The 21,306-nt window shown below is 43.1% G+C and overlaps 2 protein-coding genes across 2 annotated transcripts; both read left to right on the top strand.

The window, feature by feature from the left end:
• The first annotated feature begins 187 nt into the window (after positions 1–187).
• On the top strand, positions 188–3,171 carry dusp2 (dual specificity phosphatase 2). The gene is made up of 4 exons (XM_069682782.1): positions 188–762; positions 1,197–1,312; positions 1,426–1,645; positions 2,197–3,171. Exons 1-4 carry the CDS (start codon positions 375–377, stop codon positions 2,412–2,414), a joined length of 942 nt encoding a protein of 313 aa, XP_069538883.1. The 5' UTR covers positions 188–374; the 3' UTR covers positions 2,415–3,171.
• A 7,614-nt stretch (positions 3,172–10,785) lies between these two features.
• adra2b (adrenoceptor alpha 2B) lies at positions 10,786–15,561 on the top strand. Its single transcript, XM_069682781.1, has 2 exons — positions 10,786–10,986; positions 11,140–15,561. The coding sequence occupies exon 2, from the start codon at positions 11,163–11,165 to the stop codon at positions 12,747–12,749; it is 1,587 nt and encodes a 528-aa protein (XP_069538882.1). The 5' UTR covers positions 10,786–10,986; positions 11,140–11,162; the 3' UTR covers positions 12,750–15,561.
• Positions 15,562–21,306: the final 5,745 nt, after the last annotated feature.

Here is a 21,306-nt window from a genome sequence, read left to right as displayed (position 1 = left end):
GTGCGCGGTAGGAAAATCAGGTTTTACGTCAGTGTCCATATGAGGAGTGCTGGCGAGACCATATATGGTCGTTCCGCGTGTGACGTGGTTCCTGCTGTGGAAAACGAGGCGGGGCGGCGCTGACCCCGCCCCTTTCACAGCTGTTATCAATGAACAAGTGAAACTCTCAATCAAAAGCTGATTTTAACAGACCATACGGAGAGATCAACAAGTGCTCTCTACATATATTTATTTTTTAACATTTTACAGACGTACTTTACTTCAACAAAGTCTTAACAGAATAACACTTAAACCTTAATTTTTTTTTTTACTTGTTGAGAACCAACAATTTATTAATATTACGATTAAATTATTTTAAATACACTCTTCCAGCCATGACTTCAAGCAGTGAGCCGTTGGAGATAACTGGCAATGAGCTGGTCCAAATACTCAGGACCCCCCGGGACCAGTACTCCTCTGCCGGCTGTGTGGTGCTGGACTGCAGACCGTTCCTTGGTTTTTCTTTTGCGCACATTTGCGAGTCTCGAAATGTCAACTGGAACTCGATGCTGCGCCGGAGATCCAAGAGCTCGGTGGTGGCTCTGGAGTGGCTCATCCCGGACAAGGCGCTCGTGGGCCGGCTGCAGCGCGGGGAGTTCTCCCCCGTGGTGGTGGTGGACGAGAGCAGCCGCTCGGTGACCGAGCTGAAGGCAGAGAGCGTGGCCCAGATGTTGCTCACAGCGCTGCAAAACGAAGTGAACACCCAGATCTGCTTCCTACAAGGTAATGGGACATTTTCTTTTTATGTTACACACTAAAATAAATTGTATGAATTCATTTTTTAAGTTTTTGACTTGGCAAGAAAAGTTACAGTTACTAATGTGCTTAAAAATACCTGCACACTTATATTCTCTACTCAAAAACAAACAAATTCTATTTAAATGTTTATATATTATTACTTATTGCCAAAATAATTTAATGCTTTGTTTTATTTGTTTAATATAAGACATATAGCAATCCCAATTTACACAAAAAAAATTCTAATCACTTTGTGCCATTGAGTGTTAAAATATCCATAGTCAAACCAAAGTGGCAAAAGGATTTATAGGTTTAATTTTCATGTTTACCTCATTATTATTATTTCTCACACAACATATTTTTAAGTAGGACTTTGGTGAAAGCTCAGAGCTTAGCTAACACTGTTGACCTCCATTTAGGTGGATTTGAGGGATTTTCAGAGGCCTATCCAGAGCTCTGTTACAGCTCTGCCAGCCTGTCTATAGTGGAACCAGAGCCAATAGTGACAGGACGGAGGACACCAGCATACGATCGGGTAAGAAAACATAAGAGCTAGTAGACAAAAATAATAATAATTGTAGTGTTAAAAAATCCATGTGGATGTTTCATGGTTTTAAACATAGACTCTCTTTGTTTGGTTAATTACAGGATGGTCCAGTGGAGCTGCTGCCCTTCCTGTTTCTGGGCAGTGCCATCCACTCCTCCCGCAGAGAGACCCTCAAAGCGGCGGGCATCACAGCTGTGCTCAACGTTTCCTCCACATGCCCCAACTTCTACGAGGGGGAGTTTGAGTACCTGCGGCTCACCGTGGAGGACAGCCTGGCTGCTGACATCAGGGCCTGCTTCTCCACAGCCATTGCCTTCATCGGTGAGTTTCTCCTCTAAACATTCAAAGCTCTCCACCTGTATAAAGTGTAAACTCTAGATTAAAGTTAATTCATTATTCAAATGTATTGATTTAACAGTAAATACCCCCAAAACATACAGTGAATTAGTGTTGTGGTAATTAAGTGAGCCATATATTTACACTCTCTATGAAACTAAATATCACAAATATTTCTCTAAGCAGCTTGAGCACCATAATCCCCTTTGTAGGCTAGACTTATGGACCAAAAGTTCAATCGTCTGATTACACAACAAGTGGATTATTCTGCACAAGCTGCAGGAAAAAAAGGCGTTTAATTACACTCAATTTAATTTGCTTATTTTGATCCCTTTTCCTTGAGAAGTCCAAAGTAATACAGATTTTGATACAAATGAACTTACTTAGGTGAACAATGACTGAATTTTACTTTCTGGAAAGACTGCTTCAGTTTAAAGCTTTTTACGTACTTCTGCTTGTCAAAAGTAATAAAGTATCTGATATGAAACGGAGAGTAATGTGCTGATCTCTCTTCCTCTTTTCCGCTCCGCCTACAGACTCAGTGAAGCAGAGTGGAGGTCGTGTGCTGGTGCACTGTCAGGCAGGTATCTCACGTTCTGCCACCATCTGCCTGGCCTACCTCATGCACACGCAGCGTGTCAGGCTGGACGAGGCCTTCGACTTTGTGAAGCAGCGGCGCCAGGTCATCTCCCCTAACCTGGCCTTCATGGGACAGCTGCTGCAGTTTGAGACCGACGTCCTCTGCCAGGGATGAAGAGCCAGAAACGTATTAAGAGCAAGAAAACTTACCTGAGTATACTTTTTGCTGGACTCTCTCTGAGCATTATCAGGACAAATTTACTGTTTGAACTATCGAAGTAGAACATTTCACAACTTTGTACATTCAGAGAAAAGCTGTTTGTGCTTCTGGCGGATATAAAGTGAGAAATGGGATTTAGATACAACAAACAGACGTTGGCAATATAAGCTGTACTGTTACAACCGCATTATGAACTATTATGATTCTGAGCCAGCAAGGTGGAGCAGCTATGACATAATTCCCCTGACATTTTATACTTGCAGGGAATCGTGCCTGCTTGTCTGGTTTTGTATGTGTGTGTTATTTTGTGTGACGTATGTGCCTGATCTTCTGCAAGGGCTGCCCTCTTTTCATGCTGAAGTCATTCCTTCTCAGACAGAACCACTGTGACATGACGTGTCCTTCTATGACACAACACTGTGTTAACTGCTAAAGGCAATACTGGATGAATCTCAAGTGTTCTAATTTAGGAAGATGCACTAACTAACTACAGTTGGTCTCATCACTCTGTGTCCTGAGAGAGAATGTACACTCTAACTGGAAGATGTTGGTTTTTATAATGTAAATAGAATTTATATTTTTATTTATTCTTTCACCATTTGTTACGACAGTTTCAACATTACCACTGTCTGTTACTGCACTTTATACCTACAAGGTTTGGCTGATTCCTGCTGTTTTTTTCCACACAAATAAAAACATGCTGAGGAACACACTGAGTCTGTTTACTCTGTATAATGTGCTTACTTTGTGCCCACTGTGACACACATTTCACTTCCTGTAATCTTAAAGATACAGTCGGTATTTAGTCCAACACTAGACGCACTAATCCCACAGCAGTCTCCCCTGAGCATGCTGCAGTCTTTTTGCAGCGTAAGTTAACATGCATAATTTCAAACGCTGACCTCGCTGCACTAGTTTCGCTCTTAGGTACTAAATCGCTGCATTGCTGAGAATTTTTGAGGATTATCCACAGATTGGTTTCACTGTATGAAGTCCTCTTGACCTCAACAACCACTGACATGGATTTCAGCTCTGCTCACTCACAAGTTGGGCCCATTGGAATCAGGAAGTTGGGGAAGTCCATGAAACCGATTAATTATATTCTGATTTGATCTGGACAGGGGACTGCTTACATTCACTTTTAAGCCCTTAAGCACACTAATATTCAGTCCTGTTACATACGACTTGTGCCTTTATTGCTCCTGACCTGACGTAGTGTTTTCACTCTATAACTGAGCAATTGACCTAATGCAGGTTCTCTTTTTACATGAGTCTTATTTCCTCACCGATCTATGTCCAGGCCTGTCAACAGCTGTTAGTCCGATGAACCAAAGGTCACAAGAATATCAAAGTTCATGTAGCTTGTTTTTTCATGGTTAAATGACTCCATTCTGTGATTTTCCACTGTATGTTTCCCCTGTTCTGTTTGTCCCTTTTTCCCTTCTGTTGTCTCAACTCTGCAGGTGAACCTGATTGTTAATATTCTGCACCTGGTCTTAGCTGCTTAAAAACCCCAGTCATGACATCTGAAGAGAGAGGCTTCTGGAATGGGGCCTGCTGTGGTTCTGCCTCTCAGCAGGGATTTGTGTTGTTGTGCTTTGGTTGATTTTCAGGTGACTTCAGTTAATGTTTCGGTTGTTTGATTGTCCTTAAATGAATCCCACGTGTTTGAGTGTTTTATGGTGTTTCACATGGTTATATCTGGGTCAGATGGTGGATAGTTGTTAGCCTCATAGGGCCGCCTCAGGCAGGGGCATAACATCCACTAAATCCACAGCATGTCACTCATTTTGAACACTGGGTTGTGAAATATAACACCCATTGTGTTTTTATGATGAACACTAAAATGCGGAAAGCTTGTTTAAAAAGGCAGAAATGTCAGAGCACCAATAGTACATTCAATACCAGCTTCCTCAACTACCTCATCCCCCGATGCAAATTATGCCACCCACGCTCTGATGTCGGTCATAGCTAAAATAATCCACTTCCTCTCATTTGCATGTATCCATTGCCCAACATGAACGCAGGCGTAACTGTTCTGCTCAACTTCTTCTCCTTCCATCAGCCACAGTTTTCCACACAGACGGCAGAGAGATGCACCTCAGAGTTTTTATACTGACTGAAGAGTTCACTTCAAGTGAAACCCAGAAAAAGAACATTCGTTCTGCTCTGTGTTCATTTAGACTTTCAAAGTCACTTTCAGTTTATGTCATATCAAGTATACGCCTGAAATCTAACAAATCTTAATGGATATTTTTTCCATCAAGCTTTGGCTTTGAAGCTTTCATCTGTGAAGGTCAACATTTGCTATATACGTACGTATTTGTGTATATATAAGTAAATGTGTGTGTGTGTGTGTGTGTGTGTGTGTGTGTGTATAGAAAAACATCAACAGTTACTTATCTGTGCAACATTAATGTATTTAAGACAAAATATGCAAATATTTTGATGCATTATGAATCATTACACCGATAGTTTCCAGCCTGTTTTGCTTCTGACTCCTTAAGTAAAAGGTAGTTTTAATTTGAGATGCCTTTGAGTCTTTCACATGTTCCATCAAAGAGAGATTTGTCCAAAAAACACCAGTCCAAAGCCCTAGAGGTGAACTTATTCAATAATTTACAAAGGAAGCAACAATTTGAGAACAACTGGAGGCGGCATAACAAATCGGTGTAGTCACTTGGCTTGTTTTATCTTGTAGATACTTTATTAATCCTTTACAGGAAATTACACTGTCAGTGCAGCTTCAATAACAGTCAAGACACCACATCTAACACTGAACATAAAAACCCTCAGGTGCATAAAAATGCTAAAAATGAGTTTCTAAACCAAACTAAAAACTACAAATGACACAGTGAAAGATACTTAATGAATATAACAAAAGTATACTGTGTGCAGAATTGGCTTGTAAAAAAGCTCAATATATATATATATATAGTGCATAAATGTATTTATGTATGTAATAGAACATGAGTACACTTTGATGTTTTTATAACTGCTCTTTTAACAGTCTGATGGCAGCGAACAGAAAGGACTTCCTGTATCGTTCAGCCTCTGACTGAGCGTGCTCTGCTGAATCACCTCAAGGCCGTGGACTGGGTGGGTGGGATTTCTCAGTATGGACTTCAGTTAAAGGGGAGCTTTGTAAGGGGGAGCTCGGATTCTCAGATGGGAACCACTGGACTAAACAGCCTAAATGTATAAAGAGAAGTTATAATTGGTAAATGAGTGCATATGTTATCACAGATTTGTCACAAGCCATTATCGGCACATTTTGCAAAAGAAGACTTTGGATACTTTTACTTGCAGTATTGTTTTACAGCTTTATCTACTTAATTAAATGATCTGAATATTTCACTTTCCACTGCAGGTCGTTTCAAAAGCAAAATCAGCCCAAATGACTACCTGCATTACCATCAAACCAGAGCGACAACAAGCCTTTGCCATTAGTTTGTAGTGAGACAGTGCCCCCTGGTGTCAACCTTTAGAATTACTATAACTCTAGATGATTCAAACTTGTCCAACAGAGGGTGCCAGCAGACTGTTTATATCCTGTGGCAGCCCTTCTTATAACCAAGATAACACAGAACACATGGACACTTCTTATCAGTATTATTGCCCATTAACACATTTAAATGACTTCTGGTGTCATTTCACTTGGTCATTCATTTATCTCTGGCAGCAGACTGATCCTCCTTCCTTTAATTTGAATGTCTCTCTCATCTCGTTTGGTTGTATTCACTTCCCTCTCAGTCGTCAGGTTTCTTAATGAAAACAGACTCACCGTTACTCACACTCTACAGTCAGATTAAACTAGTGTCAGGATCAATCATATTACATTAGGCTGTGAAAATCAGTCCCAATGATGTGTGGCTGTGTGTCTGTGCTGTAGCTATGAAAAGAAGACAGATTAGGGACTTGAACATCATCACACCTCTGGTAGTTTTTTACTGTATCGGTAATCACACCTGAAGATGGAGTCACTCTAACCAGAAATCCCTGTTGGACAAACGTGTTATTAGATACTATGAGCAGTTTATGTGATATTGTTGGCTGGAGAATTTTATTTTGGTGATAGAACACACACATGCACTGACCCAAAGGAACACACACAAACTGCAGTGGTCGTTATTACACATGCAGTCAGGAAAATGACTGTATGATCATCTGGTATCTCCCAGTAATTGCTGCAGGTTACACACACACACACACACTTGTTAAACTAAACTTCTGCAGTCTCACATTGAAACAAAGTTTTTGTTTTGTTTTGTTTTGTTTTATTATGAAATATTTAGCACTTTTTCTTACTTTGACCTTAAAACACAATCACATTATCAACCTGAGAATGAAAATCACTATTTGGTCGACCCGCTTACAACTCAGATTCAAATGCAAGCTGTGAAAAGTTTTCATTTTTTTATTTATAGAGCGCCAAATCACAACAAAAGTTATGTCAACACATGCTGGTCGTCCAGGACTTTAAAGGCTGCTTCAAGTTTAGAAAGTTAAACTGTGTGATTTTATCATGCTTCATTAATAAGTAAAACTGAGTATCATCTGCATAATATTAAACATTTTGCTCGATGATCTAACCTTGAGGAAGCCTATATAAGGTGAATAAAAGTGGTCCAAGTATTGAACCTTGTGGAACTCCGTGATTAACTTTTTGTGCATATAGGACCTATTATTAACACGTACAATCTAAACAACAGGATTTTAACCAACTTAATGCAGTAGCTGTAATTGTCAATTAATCATTCTAGTCTCTGTAACATGTACAGAGTACAAGTACAGAAAGAAGTCCTCCGTCAAAGAAATGAGGAACTTTTACCTGCGCTGTCACACTGCTTTGTTGGACTCCTGAAATCAACTGTTGTTCAGTCAGACAACTCACGTTGTGATAGTTTTAAATATTTATTGCAGCAGCAGAACACAGTTTGTGTTTGGCGTCTAGGCTCTGACCTCATCACTCCTCGCAAGTTTTATTTTACATGCAGGAGTGAAGAGATAATATCTTAAACCCGTCTAGTTGCAGAGGGGCCACCAGCCTGCAGGTGGTTGCTGGGGTGGTGGTGGGGCTGAGAGTATGAGGTGCAGGGCAGCGTTGACAATGACAGAGCAGAGGGAGAGAGCAGAAATCTTGCAGCTTAAATAGACGCCAAATTGGGAGAAATTGTTTGTCAGGTGATTATGGAGAATGTGTGAAATCAGTGCAGCTCGAGTTGCCTGCCTGAACTATCTCTCAGGCGTCGTCCCATTTATGAAGCAAGTGACATAACTGATTGCCTACTGCTTCTTAGAGGACCTTGGTTATTAAGGGAAGGTCATATATGGGTCTATAGGTTCCTGAATCAAGAGTAGCTGCTGAGAAGAGGCTTTATTACAGGAACTATAAATGACTGTAGTACATAGTGTGTTGATAAAGATAGATCGATCAGACGGAGTATTCAAGTGCTAAGAAGTGCTTTTCAAATGGTCACAAGCCAAATATGTTGCAACCTTAATCTTTACTATTACAACTACATTCCCTATCACAACCAGTCCCCTAACTTGACCTAAACTTTATTCAGATATCACCTTGGTGGGCCGAAATGTCCTCACTTTGCAAATCTGTCCTCAGTTTTACGATTTAAACAGTCCTCACAAAGGTAGATATACAGGAGCACACACACACACACACACACACACATACACACACAGGCACACACAGAGAGAGAAAACTGAGGGCAGATTCAAGCCAATAACTCCAGAGAAGGTTTAAATTGAAGGCATCCAAAGGGCAGGTACTGTACTGTAATTGATTTGGACCTGAACCATAATGTGCACAGTCTCCCACCACTACCCTGCAGTATGCTGACCTGCTGTAAACCAGAACTCATTTGAGACTATTTATCTCCACTTCTTTAGTTTTTCGATCTTACAACACCGAGAGACATGAAACTTTTCAAAAAGCAGACAAAGTTTTCTCAAAGAGCAGGTGCCCTTTCCAGCTCAGGTGCGACAAACTTTTTCCCGTCTGGATGTCAAGTAAAGAATTACTGATCCTCAGTGCGTGATGCATGACAGCAGGATTTCCTGGCTTGTGTATATGTGTGTGTGTTCTCTGTGTGTGTGCACAGGTTTGTACAACACATGCTCTTACACAACAAGCACTTCAGAAGTGATGTACTGTGCACTGAACGCTGTTTGCTTCCCAATCTCTGTAACGTTGGCATTAGTGACACACCCTTCTCCCCCAGAATGCATTTCCAGTGTGTTACTAAGCACAGTTCACCCATAGAAACAGAGCCACTTGATTGGAGTGCTCTCTCCCACTAAAAGCTTTATTCGCTTTGTCTTTATATTTAGAATGTGTAGTGTGGAGCGAAAAATGTACAACCATTATTGGCTGCTGCTGCAGGTCACACAATCAGAGAGGATTGTAATTCCATTGGTGTCTCACTGGGCTTCTCTCTCATTAAAGCAGCAACGTGTGGAGGGGCGCACAACAAAAACAAGTAAACAGGAACACCTACCCACACATGCACCATTCATAAGATTGTGAGTGTGTGCATGTGTAGGCTGGAGAATGTGTTTGTTTCACCTCCACACGCCTCATGGATGAACTGCCTCCGTTTAATTTACAGCTCTTTAAAAACATCCGGCCTGACGCAGGTTTTCACTCCATAATTGAACAATCGGCCACTTAATCTCAGGTGTGATGAGGGACGCGGAGCGACTGTACATCTTGGGGGAGGAAGTGTTGCAGGGCGCATAATGCAGAGGGAATTAAATGGCAGTCAAGTGATGATGTAAATGCATGAGCACAGAAGATCCTCGCGCGCTGAGCAGAGGTGGAAGGTAACACTGTGCAGCATGAGAAGACTGTATAATTTAACTGGACCATATTTCATGAGGAGGTGCTCCATTTAAACTGCAACTTTTATGTGAAGGCAGTAATGATCAGTTTCTGTGCAGAATAAGGTTTAATATAATATTCATTGGGAGGCCACCTACAGTTTCATGCATCAGTAATTTAACACTGAAGGGGACGATTTGTGCAAATGAGGGCTTTCACTTTATTAGAAGACTTTTTGTGCTACTTTATAAAGGATTTCACTTTTTTTCCCTAATGCTTCAGCACTTTATTAATATGCTCAAACAAACTAAAAGCTTTAAAAACTTAACACACAAAGAGTAACAACATTCCCCATCAATCAGAGAACAGGCTGTAACCAGGATCTATAGTTAAAATGTAAGTGTCACTGCACGTGTGTGACTTGCTCCAGCTCAACCTGCAGCAGTGGGGACGTTTATTGGCCCTAAACGCCTGCAGAAGCCGGAGGTTGCATGGAAACTAGTGTAAAGTCCCTTTTACCGGAAAAAGGACTGTTCAACCATATTTTTCCATGTCACATATTTAAGGAAAGATGGTGATGATTATGAAGGTCAAGTAGCTTTAAGTGCCTGGAATGTAACAAATGTTTTCTATAAAGCAAATGTTCTCTCAGCTGGACACTTGAACGCAGCATTGCCACCCAACAAGCCATTTTTCAGCGCCGCTTAGGTATAGATTTAATGTGAGCGCGAGGGAAGAAGGAGGGAGGGATACAGGGATAGAGAGAGTAAGGATCCCATGACGCCTGCAGCCCCAGAATGACATCAGCGGTCTAAAGAACAGCGCAGGAGCGAGATGGGAGGCACCCCCACTTTATTAGATTTCGTGCTAAGGTCCTGCTCACAGTGAAGATGCTGCTGCGCCTCTGAGAGGACGCTTGTGATGTGCGCGAGAGGGGCGGCTGAATCATGGCACCCTGGTGAACTTCTGTGGAAACAGAAGCGCAAAAGGACCGAGGAGTCCCGAGACGCACAGACTGAAGCTGCTCTGCTGGGATCATTTTGACTACATATCTGGCTTCACGCGCAGGGCTAGGGAGCTCGAGGTTAACTTGGGAGTTTTCGATTGACTCAGTCAGGCTGTACTTCGCAGGGAAACACAAGAATCTTTTCATTAGTAAGTCACTGTAAATATCGCCTGTCCACTTTATTTTGTCTTAGCCATCTTTGTTCGCTACTGGGATGAGACTGTCAGGCACACGCGCGTCTCCAAACGAGGACGCACGGAGATCGCTCGAGTGTCGAGATTATTTACTCTGATCTGATCTCTTATATTCAGTGCCACATCGCTGTAAACGAACTTAAAAGAGAAAATTATGAAGTTAATATCTCCACCTTAACACACTATTCAATCCAGTGAGACAAAAAGGATCCAACTTCGTGCGCAAAAGAAGTTTTTGTTCTTCGGGCTGTATTTTTACTCTGCAGAGATTGGCGCTCAGCAGTCAGCGTCGCAAACATTGGTTTTGTTCCTGTAAAAGACTTTAATCCGCACAGTGGCACGTCGTTTTAATTGAAAAGCACTGATCCGCGTCCTGACGCACAGCCCCGGACTGTTTTGTGCTTGAAATGGACTTGGACGACATGTCGTGGAGGATGCACGGGAGCTAACGTTTGGAAACAACACAGAGACAAAACGAGAACAACAAAGGTAATTATATTTAATTGATTAAAGAGTGTAATCACAGTATTTTATTGTGCAGAAACAATGCATGATGTTTCTATGTCACACCAATTAAAACCTTGAAATACGGTCTATAAGCAAATTCTAATCAGTGACACAAACATATTTTTAATCATTAAGCCTCCTGGAACACGAACCCCAGCATGGCCACGGGTCCGGACAGCAGCTGCTCACTGGAGCTGAACGGCTGGAACAGTAGCGCGAGCAGCTCTGGAGCCTCCGTCCCCTGCAACCAGAGCATCCTGAAGCTCGCCCCGTACTCCCCTGAAGCCACAGCGGCCTTCGCCACTGCCATCACCCTGATGGTTGTCTTCACCATCGTGGGCAACATCATGGTCATCATTGCTGTGCTGACCAGCCGCTCCCTCAGAGGTCCGCAGAATCTCTTCTTAGTGTCTCTGGCTGCTGCAGACATCTTAGTGGCCACGCTCATCATCCCCTTCTCACTGGCCAATGAGCTGCTCGGCTACTGGTACTTTAAGTCTCTGTGGTGTGAGATCTACCTGGCGCTGGACGTGCTCTTCTGCACCTCCTCCATCGTGCACCTGTGCGCCATCTCCCTGGACCGCTACCTGTCCATCTCCAGGGTCACATATGGGCGTCAGCGGACTCCCAAACGCATCAAAGCCGCTATCGTGGTGGTGTGGCTCATCTCTGCCATCATCTCCTTCCCTCCTCTGCTCTCCCTGAACAAAAGCGAGGGAGGGGACCTGGCTAGTGAGAGAGGACCTCAGTGCATGCTGAATGATGAGCGCTGGTACATCCTCTACTCCACCATCGGCTCCTTCTTTGCCCCCTGCCTCATCATGATCCTGGTCTACGTCAGAATCTACCAAATCGCCAAGCAGAGAACTCGCTGCCCGCCTGGAGAGCCCAGGAAGGATGGAGTCGGCTCTGCTACTCCAAGTCAGCCTACAAGACATATTCAAGCAAACGGAAAGAACGATGAAGAAAGCACGCCTCCATCATCTAACAAAAGCTCCAACGACAGACCCCCCAGCCTCGCCCTCACCGCCGCTCCCCCTCAAGAAGACTCCCAAACCTCCCAGAATCCCACCACCAATAATCTCCTGCAGCCTCCATCCCCTTCTCTACCAATGACCCCTGTCACAACCTCCCTGGACACCTCTCCCCATGCTCCCTCGACCCCCTCCTCTGTGCCTCAGTCTGCCCCCGCTAAGTCTAAAAAGGAGGAGAAGAAAAACAACAAGAAGCAGGGAAGAAAAAAACCTGACAATAACAACGGCGACAGCTCGAGCACAGACAGCGATTTGGAGCACAGCCACGGAGGAGGCCGCGGCAGCACCAGCATGCCGGGGTCACCCGGAGGAGGAGGGGTCCACTCCCCGGCTTCGATCAAGCGCTACCGGGACATGATGGCCACTTCAAAGGGATCCCGGCTGGTGCCAGGGAGGAAGTCAAAAACAGACAACAACCCCGGAGCAGCGAGGCGGAAAGCGATGGTGAACAGAGAGAAGCGTTTCACCTTTGTGCTGGCGGTGGTCATCGGGGTCTTCGTGGTGTGCTGGTTCCCCTTCTTCCTCTCCTACTCTCTGCAGGCGGTGTGCCCAGAGACCTGCGCCATCCCCGATCCTCTCTTTAAGTTTTTCTTCTGGATCGGTTACTGCAACTCCTCGCTCAACCCGGTCATATACACCATCTTCAACAAAGACTTCAGGAAGGCCTTCAAGAAGATACTGTGCAGAAGCACCAAGGGTACTTTCTTTTAGCAGACAAAACACGCTACAACTGAGGCACAAACTAAATAATTGCATATTTTCAGAACACTCAAAGGGCTCTTACAAAAAAAGATGTTGACTAGTGAACATTTCAGCATAAACTTCAGAACTGAGAGCCAATCATTACAGCCACAGTGTGAGCAAACAGGAAACGTGGACAGTGAAATCCCAGCTTTCAGTTGACACACACGCACACACACACGCACACACTTTCTACAGGGTGTGGGGTGAAAATAGGACATGGAAAAGAGGCCGTGTGAGACACTAAATGGTTTAGCTCTAACTTATCTGTGTGGCTGATAAGATTTTAAATCAAGTTTTATCTCCATTTTGAATAATTGAAAACGTTGGGACTCAGAAGGGTGCAGAGTCTTAGAGGAAATGCTCTTGAAGAAAGTCGTTAAGAATAAACTCCTGTGTAAAAATACTGAATTTTGATGTATTATTTAAGTTTTTGTAGTTATAAAGGAGTCCGGGACTGATTGGGGGAAGAAAAGTGGTTTAAAAAAAGAAGGAAAAGCAACCTTTGATTCCCGTGAGCCTGAGGGCCTTCACTTATCAAAAAGAGCACAAGAAGCACACAAGGTTAGTGGTGATTTCTTACGTCTGCAGTCTTAATTTGCCCGGCTGCAGGGCAAACATGTGTTTCTCGATTTTTATCTAAAAAGTGCAACAACAACAGAAGTTTCTGACAATCTCAAATGTGATAGCACAGACAAGGGCGCCCTTTCAGACTGAACTTTTTATGTGAAAAGCTCCTCGCGTCAGACACCTCGCTCTCGGCTGGGTGCGGGTCACAAGAGACACTCAGGTTGTTTGTTATGATACTTGGATTTCACCTTTTATCAGCCCAAGCTTGGTGGATTCTGGACTCAAAAGCACACCACGTGTAAGAGCTGAGACGTAAAAGACGAACAGTGTGACCCCTGCTTTCTGCTTTTTAACTGTACCTGGACTGTACCATCAATGGACTGGACTAATGCTTCAATATATGGACATTTAAGTAACAATAAAGCTTTTATTAGCCTCTTGAACGCAGTTCAGAGGTGACTCATAGTACGCAATGGGAGGTGAATATAGAAGACTGAAAACAATATTTAGCAGGTAGACATTTACATTGACTATACAGGACTGATGTGTAACGTTTGCCCTTATTAGGCCTATACAAGGGTGTTTCTGAGAATCATTAGTCTGAGTCACTCTTCACGACGCCTCCGGCACATCCTCGCCTGCGGTGGTCCTCTACACGGCACATTTGGGTTTGTCTCCGAGAGGGCGAGAGGATGAATAGCACATTTATTTTTCTCACCAAGAGACTCTGTCAGTTTTTTCTTGACAAAGAGAGAAAAGAAAATGTGTCTGTAACTGTGAACACCACACAGGCTTATTGACTCAATGGGACAAGGGCTGTCAGCAGCAACTCTTCAGTTTGCTAATTGTCTAATTCTGCTGACCTGTGTGAGTGTGTGCGTGCGTGTGTGTGTATGTGCGTGTGTGTGTATGACTTTTATGTTTTCTGTAGACAGTGTCAGTGCCTCCTCTGGTTGCTATGTACTACAGATCTACTGTAATATAGATCAGAATAGAGAGCAGATCTTTGGGTGCAGGCATTGCTTTCCTGTCTGTCACATGAATGTCCTTACTCGATGGAAAATACTTTATTGCTATGTTGAGAGAGTCTCAGTGTTTATCAGTGATATTTAGTACATGGCTTTTTATTGATCACCCTCAAGGGACCAAAGAGCCTTACAGGGACACCAGCCTGACTCAGTGATATCCGGCTCTGTGTTGCTTTAAATGAACTTTATATTTGGTGTCTGTGACGGGAGGCGAAGATTGAAAACACTGTATTATTTATTTCAAACTTTTATGTGTTTAAATGTCTGTTTCCTATTTATTTTTCAGTTACTGTGCTTTTTAATCTTTAAGTGAAGAAAAGAGGAACTGATCAAAGAGCGAGAACTCTGTACAGATTTTTATTATCTTGAATAAGTTGCTTTGTGAGATTGAGCGATACTCGAGCTTGGGGGTGGGGGGTTGTGTTTGTGTTGAACTGAAAAGCACACAAACCTGGAGTTTGGTGCATAATGCAGAACCTACAATGCAACATTTATCATTGTTTCACCTAGTTATGCTCCAGAAGAATATTCAATCAAGCACATTCATGGATGTACAATTCATCAAGCATTCTGCAGCAGGAAAAAAAAAAAAAAACTCGCCTCGCCAGTTTTGTCAAACTTTTCCTGAAAAAGAAATCGAACATGAAAATGTCAATTGCACCCACAGCCAGCTTCAGCTGGAAGACCTGCAGACTTTTGTGCAGGACATTAAGGCTACGATCCATACCACACAGAGCTGCTCCGGAGATCCAAATAACCGATGAGAGGAAAATCGTTGAGAGTAAGAGCTCTCATACAACTGTTCCAAGTCCGTGTCTGAAGTGGTTATTTTCTCCTCCGGAAACACAAACAGCTAAACAAAGTAATTATAACTAAAATAGCCACACTGGTCATGGAACCATGGCTGTTTTCAATAAATACGAGTTGTAATGCTGCTTAAACTCCCCCAACCATGGCTTTAAGTGGTGAGGCTGCTGCTTTGTTTGTTTTAAAAGAAGTATGATTTATGGCTTAAAGGTGACAGGTGCAGTAATCTGCTTCCTGATCGCCATCTTTCCCCCTGAAACCGCCTGTATTGTCTCTTCTTCTACTGTGTTTGGACCGAACTGCGAGGTCTAAGCTTTACAATCATCTACCCCCATCTGTCATCATCCCTCTCCAGTTTGGAAATAAAGCTACTTGAAAACGCATGAGTCACTCCCCGCTTCGTTTATTTCATATATTGATATAAAATCAGGGAGCAGAGGGAGAGAGATCATTTCCAGGAACAGAATTGCCAATAAGTTGTGAGTTTATTAACCGAATGATGTTTTTCTTGCATACATGTTGAACCGGAGGGCAATCCAAAGCAATTTCCAGCCATTATGAAGAAGCAGAGAAAGGCAGCGCAACTCCAGGAAATAGTCCATAACATTGTGGGCTGATGGCGGTTCAAGATGTCATTGGAAAATGTCCTATCACAGGGGGACATGAGAAGTAGGCCGCAGCAGAGGCAGCATAATGTCGCCTCCTGCCAACAAACACAGAGGAAGTCTACAAGGAATTAGAGCATGTTGCTAAATATCACATATGCACACACACATGCTGAACGTGTCATCCTGCACCAAGTGTCACATACTTTATTCAAGTCATGAAACACACACGCACACACACACTTGTTGTGACAGCTTGTTATATTTGAGGTTAGCAGGCCTGCAGTGAATGTAATTGATTTATGCTGATGGGTAGTTTGGGGATTTCTCCGTGCCGAATGCAGCCGCTCCGTCCTGTTTTTCCCTCACACGCACACACACCACCCTCGGAGTGATGCCCCACCTGTGTGTCCTCACAGTTACATTTCCATATTCATGCCTAAGCTGTGATTTGAGGTGCAGGACGAGGTGAACGGATAAGTTATCGCAGCCGAGCGCTGGGAGCCTTGAGGTGTGTGTTTACAGTGTTGTATAATCACACAGTCACAGTGTCCCTAAGCTCCTTATTCTCCAACCTCAGCTGGAATATAAAGCAGGACAGAACGGTGGCCGAGGACCCTCCGGAGAGACGTGGCGGAGAGAGTCCGACTAACATGAAGCACAACACGCTCATTAGGTTCTCATTCGCACTAGATGGTAGCCTCGAGAATAAAAGATGGCTCCCATACGAGGAGGGCTGTCCCCTGAAACACACACGCTAACGCAGGCGGCCCTGCATTAACTTCCATTTTAAATTGGTGATGGATGTAGCATACCTCGGTATGAATATGGATGTGCTTAGAGGGCGTTCCAGCGTGGAGCATTTCCCATTTTCAATCTCTACGTTGTAACTGTGGATGGATTTCTTCACTCTGTAATTTGGCTGCTGAAAACACCCAAGAGGCAGGAAGAGAAATGAGAGCACACACGCTCTCTCCTTATTGAAGGTGGAGGCATTCAAACGCTCTCGCTTTGTGAAAACTGTGATAAAAACGTCATTTTTCGGGGGGCACGAGCGATAATGATTCAAATCACTTTAGGAGACTGTGGCTGTTTAACAGAGTGGTGCTCCATCCTGTGTGTGTGTGTGTGTGTGTGTGTGTGTGCTTCTACCTTTGTGAGGACCAGAGTGTAGACTTTGATAATATGCTCTTTTTGTAAAATAAGTATATTTTTCTGAAGGGTTTGGTTAAAGAATTATGCTCTGGCTTTGACATATAATTGTTTATTGTTGTTTGTCTCTGCTTTAGCCGTTACCTGGGCAACAACCGCTCTCACTTTGGTCAAGAAACCACACATTTAGCACAACATACATTTAATAATACATCGCACATCTTTCCAAATGATTTCCCATCACTGCCTTCAGGAGGTTCTATCTGCCTCTGTAGAGGTTTGTATTATTTATTAGTGTACTTATTACCAATCCACAAAGAGTTGTTCAGCTTTTATCCTTTGATAGTTTTTTAACTGTGTTTTTTCTCGGCTCATATTTACTGTGTGTATCAGTTGACGCAGGATGCTTTGAACAATGATTCTTCCCGGCTTTAAATGATAATGTAAGATAAAAAAACATGATGTGGGCCAAGAGTGAATCTTGCATGCAGGTATATATAATTGTCAAAGTTCTTACAGTGATTGCATACAAATGTCATTGGGATGAGTAAAGCTGAATTGTATTGTAAAACCATAGCCCCAAACATTATCTCTATTTACACATTCTGCATACAGGAAGTGTTCTGGTTTCCGTTTGTAGTACAATTGTAGTCCGAGTAGCATTGACCAATCACGTATCAGCAGGCTGCGGCGCATGCAGGAGAAACAGTCCTTGTGGTGAGCAAAAGCATGCGGAACGTTATCCGCCGTGATGACATCCAGGCTCCCATCGGCGGTCATGCCGCTGAAGTAAGCCAGAGTGCAGCCTCTGTGTAACTCAGCATTAACAGTGATACTGAGACTCACCAGAAACAAATGAACGGGCGCTCCTTCAGGGGATTAAATGAACCAAGAAATGATGGCGTTTGTTTTGCAGACATATCTGGAGGGGCGAATCTTGCCTCACTTTTGATCTTAAAGGGGACATGTGTTTTAAATGGAAGTTCTCATATTTTGCGTGGTTTTCACATTTTTAGTTGTTTAGTGTTTTTCGCCTCTGAAATGGGCCGTTCAGAACAGCTGCAGGTTTCTACGTAGAACCTTGCTTTCACTGAAATTGGGGATACGTCATTCATCTCAGGCTGCCTTCTTGCAATAGCTTGTCGTCAAGATTTCAACTTACCATTCCAATTCCTCCTGGTGATTCTGGCTCGTACATATAAGACGGAATAACTGATCCAAGAGAAGCCATGTTTTCTAAAACTTTGGAGTGATAGTGCAGTGCGGCCGCTCCCCCATGTGGGATGGCACACGTGGGGGAGGGGCTAGGCGGTCACTCCAAATACTGTCAGCCAATCATGGCTTTGGTCTGACCTTTGAAGGGCAAAACGATTTTTAAACCAAACAAACTTTATCAAAGTGATTCAGAAATACATTAGATTACAACACAAGCAACGATCAAGACCGGAGGGAACAGAGTCAGTAAAAAAACAGCTTCAAGTGCGATTGGACACTGTTGCCAACGGGCAGTGTATAGGGCTTTTTTTTATTCTTTTTAAATAATAATAATCGTCATAAGCAACATCAACAAGATCAGTATAGTCATCATCATCATGAAAATCCTAGTCAGCATAAACTATACCCTTGATGTCATCATCATCAATCAACAGCATCAATATCATTAATTGCAGAGGTGTTCATGTAAGAGCTGGGTCTTTAGCTTCTTCTTAAAGGTGAAGGGGACTCTGTGGACCGAATGGAGCTTGGTAGCTCGATCCACCACCGGGGGACTACTGAGGAGAAGAGTCTAGTTAGAGACTTAACGGCCCTGTTGTTAAGGGAGTACCAGGCGCCTTCTATTGGCAGAGTGTAGTGGGCGGGAAGGAGTGTAGACCTGCATGAGGGCGTTCAGGTAGGCAGGAGCCGCTTTTGTAAGCGAGCAACAGGGTTGTGAATTTGATGCGAGGGGCGACTGGGAGCCAGTGGAGAGATATGGGCAGTGGAGTGACATGTGCCATTAGGGTTGATGGAAGACCAGTCGCCCTGCTGCGTTCTGGATCATCTGCAGAAGTTTGAATGTGCATGCAGGAAGGCCTGCCAGCAGGGAGTTGCAGTAGTCAATGGGTGATATTGCGAGTGCCTGGACCAGCAGTTGTGTTGCATGCTCTGAATGGTAGGGCAAATCGACATGACGGAGCAATTGAGGCCACCTGAACCTAAAAGGTTAGCTGGTCGTCAATTGTGACACCCAGGTTTCCGGGCAGACTTTGTGGGTATGAGTTCAGTTTGTCCAAGCTGGATATTGATCTGTGGTTGCATAGAGGGACTGGCTGGGATGACAAGAAGCTCAGTCTTAGATAGGTTGAGCTGAAGGTGACGTTCTTTCATCCATTTAGAGATATCGGCAAGGCATGATGAGATACGTGCTGAGACTTTAGTGTCGTCCGGTGGGAATGACAGGAATATGTCACCTTTAACACTCTGTCGCTTCTCTAGCTGCTAATTGGACTGTAAACAATGCAGCACATGGAAAAGAAAGTCTTTGTTTAGAGTCCTTATCGCTAAACCAAAATGCCTAACGACAATAGCCGATGGGTTCCACGATTGCCCCAAACACAAAACATCTGCATCACTTTAAATGCAGGTATATACTGTGGCATATAAAACATTAAATAGATCAGCTGACCAGCATCTACTGCCCAGATACACTGCTTCAAAGATGTTTTACTAGATTCTGGAAACGTAGCAGACACTTTAAGACTCAGATGCAGAGATGAAGAGGACACAAGTGGAAGTAAAAAAAAAAAACAGGCTTGGTCTTTACTGACAAAAAGGTCATGCACTTTAAAGCAGTCTGAGACAGCATACAAATCCAGTACGGAAATGGCACAAATCCAAATATCTGAAAGTCAGGCAGAGTTAAAACTCTGATAACAAAGAGAATCTGGCAACCGAGGAGGGCAAACAACGGAGTGTATGAACCGGCTGGCTAACGAGATAACCAGGGGCAGGTGTGTAATGAGGACAGGTGCAGGTAATCAAGGGACTGGGAGACGCATGGAGGCAGGAACTGAAGGGACAGGAGATGTTTTTTCAAAATAAAACAGGAAAAGTGACGTACAAGATTAACAGATGCTGTGCTCAAAATGCCATACTATACTAGCAGTACGTACTGATTTGGCCAAAATGCAGTATGTAGTATGCAAACAAAAGCAAAATGTGCAGTATGTCAAAAAAAACCCGGATGTCGTACTGATTCAGAAAAAATCTCAAGTATGCATTGGACCAGTCTACCTCGCCTGCTGTATCCCATAATGAAAAGCGCTGGAACGTCACAGCGGCAGTTGTAATGACGGACAGCAGCAGCATTCCAGCAGAAGGGGGCGCTACAGCTAAAGAAGCGGTGGTTATTGTTTACTTCCGCCTGGCTTAACATACTGCAAAATGAATTTGAAAAGCTCCTCCATACAACAGACTACCGCCGAACGCAGTATGCAGTATATAGCATGTAGTATATAGTATATAGTATGTAGTACATAGTACATAGTATATAGTATTTAGTACGTAGTATATAGTATGTAGTATGTGGTATATAGTATGTAGTACGTAGTACATAGTGTGTAGTATGTAGTATATAGTATATAGTATTTAGAACGTAGTATATAGTATGTGGTATATAGTACGTAGTATATAGTATGTAATACGTAGTATATAGTATGTGGTATATAGTACGTAGTATATAGTATGTAATACGTAGTATATAGTATGTAATACGTAGTATATAGTATGTAGTATGTAGTACGGCATTTCAAACACAGCTTAATTGTTACAGACTCTTGAGTTACAAAATATGGCAAACTATTTCAGTGCAGTATGGGTTTTCCAATTTCTGTTATGAGGTTTTCAGGCTGGAGAAAGCAATATGTAAATGATGACATGTGGTCATGTGAGTATCTGCAACCAGATTTAACAATACAAAAGAAGTTCCCTGATTGTTGGACTAAAGATGTGTCAAAATAAAAGCAGTTTTTGTTGTTGTTATTGTTTGAATCGCCTCAGTATTGAATTAGGAATGAGGTTCATTTCTGTTTCCCCCCTCGGACACAGTTACTTTCATGATGCTATGGATATAAACTGAATGATTGTGCCTTCTGGTGTTGGTAAGGCAACAACTGAGAGGCAAGATCGTCACATTATCATCACTGGCAGCATCAGGCTCTGCTGTAAAAACCCTATTAGCTCTACGTTTCTTGGAAAATTCCAAGCTTAGCCAGGACTGTGATGAGAATCAGAATCATCTCTTTGATCAGGACACGTGCAGGCTGTGAAATGGCCATAAAATCCACAGCTGATGTGTCGGCGAAGCAACACCCAGTAAAACTGATC

Source organism: Semicossyphus pulcher, unplaced genomic scaffold (genome assembly GCF_022749685.1).
Source record: "Semicossyphus pulcher isolate SPU_LCO1_2020_fin unplaced genomic scaffold, fSemPul1.0.p SCAF_6, whole genome shotgun sequence".
NCBI classification, from domain to species: Eukaryota; Metazoa; Chordata; class Actinopteri; order Labriformes; family Labridae; genus Semicossyphus; species Semicossyphus pulcher.
The sequence above is the reverse complement of the archived record's forward strand: the minus strand, read 5'-3'. Positions and strand labels throughout refer to the sequence as shown.

What these genes read in the sequence shown, in the direction of transcription:
- dusp2 (XM_069682782.1), top strand. Translation starts at nt 375, where the DNA reads ATGACTTCAAGCAGTGAGCCGTTGGAGATAACTGGCAATGAGCTGGTC. An exon ending in CCAGATCTGCTTCCTACAAG is followed by an intron (nt 763 to 1,196) that starts GTAATGGGACAT and finishes ACCTCCATTTAG; the next exon opens with GTGGATTTGAGGGATTTTCA. An exon ending in CACAGCCATTGCCTTCATCG is followed by an intron (nt 1,646 to 2,196) that starts GTGAGTTTCTCC and finishes CTCCGCCTACAG; the next exon opens with ACTCAGTGAAGCAGAGTGGA.
- adra2b (XM_069682781.1), top strand. Translation starts at nt 11,163, where the DNA reads ATGGCCACGGGTCCGGACAGCAGCTGCTCACTGGAGCTGAACGGCTGG.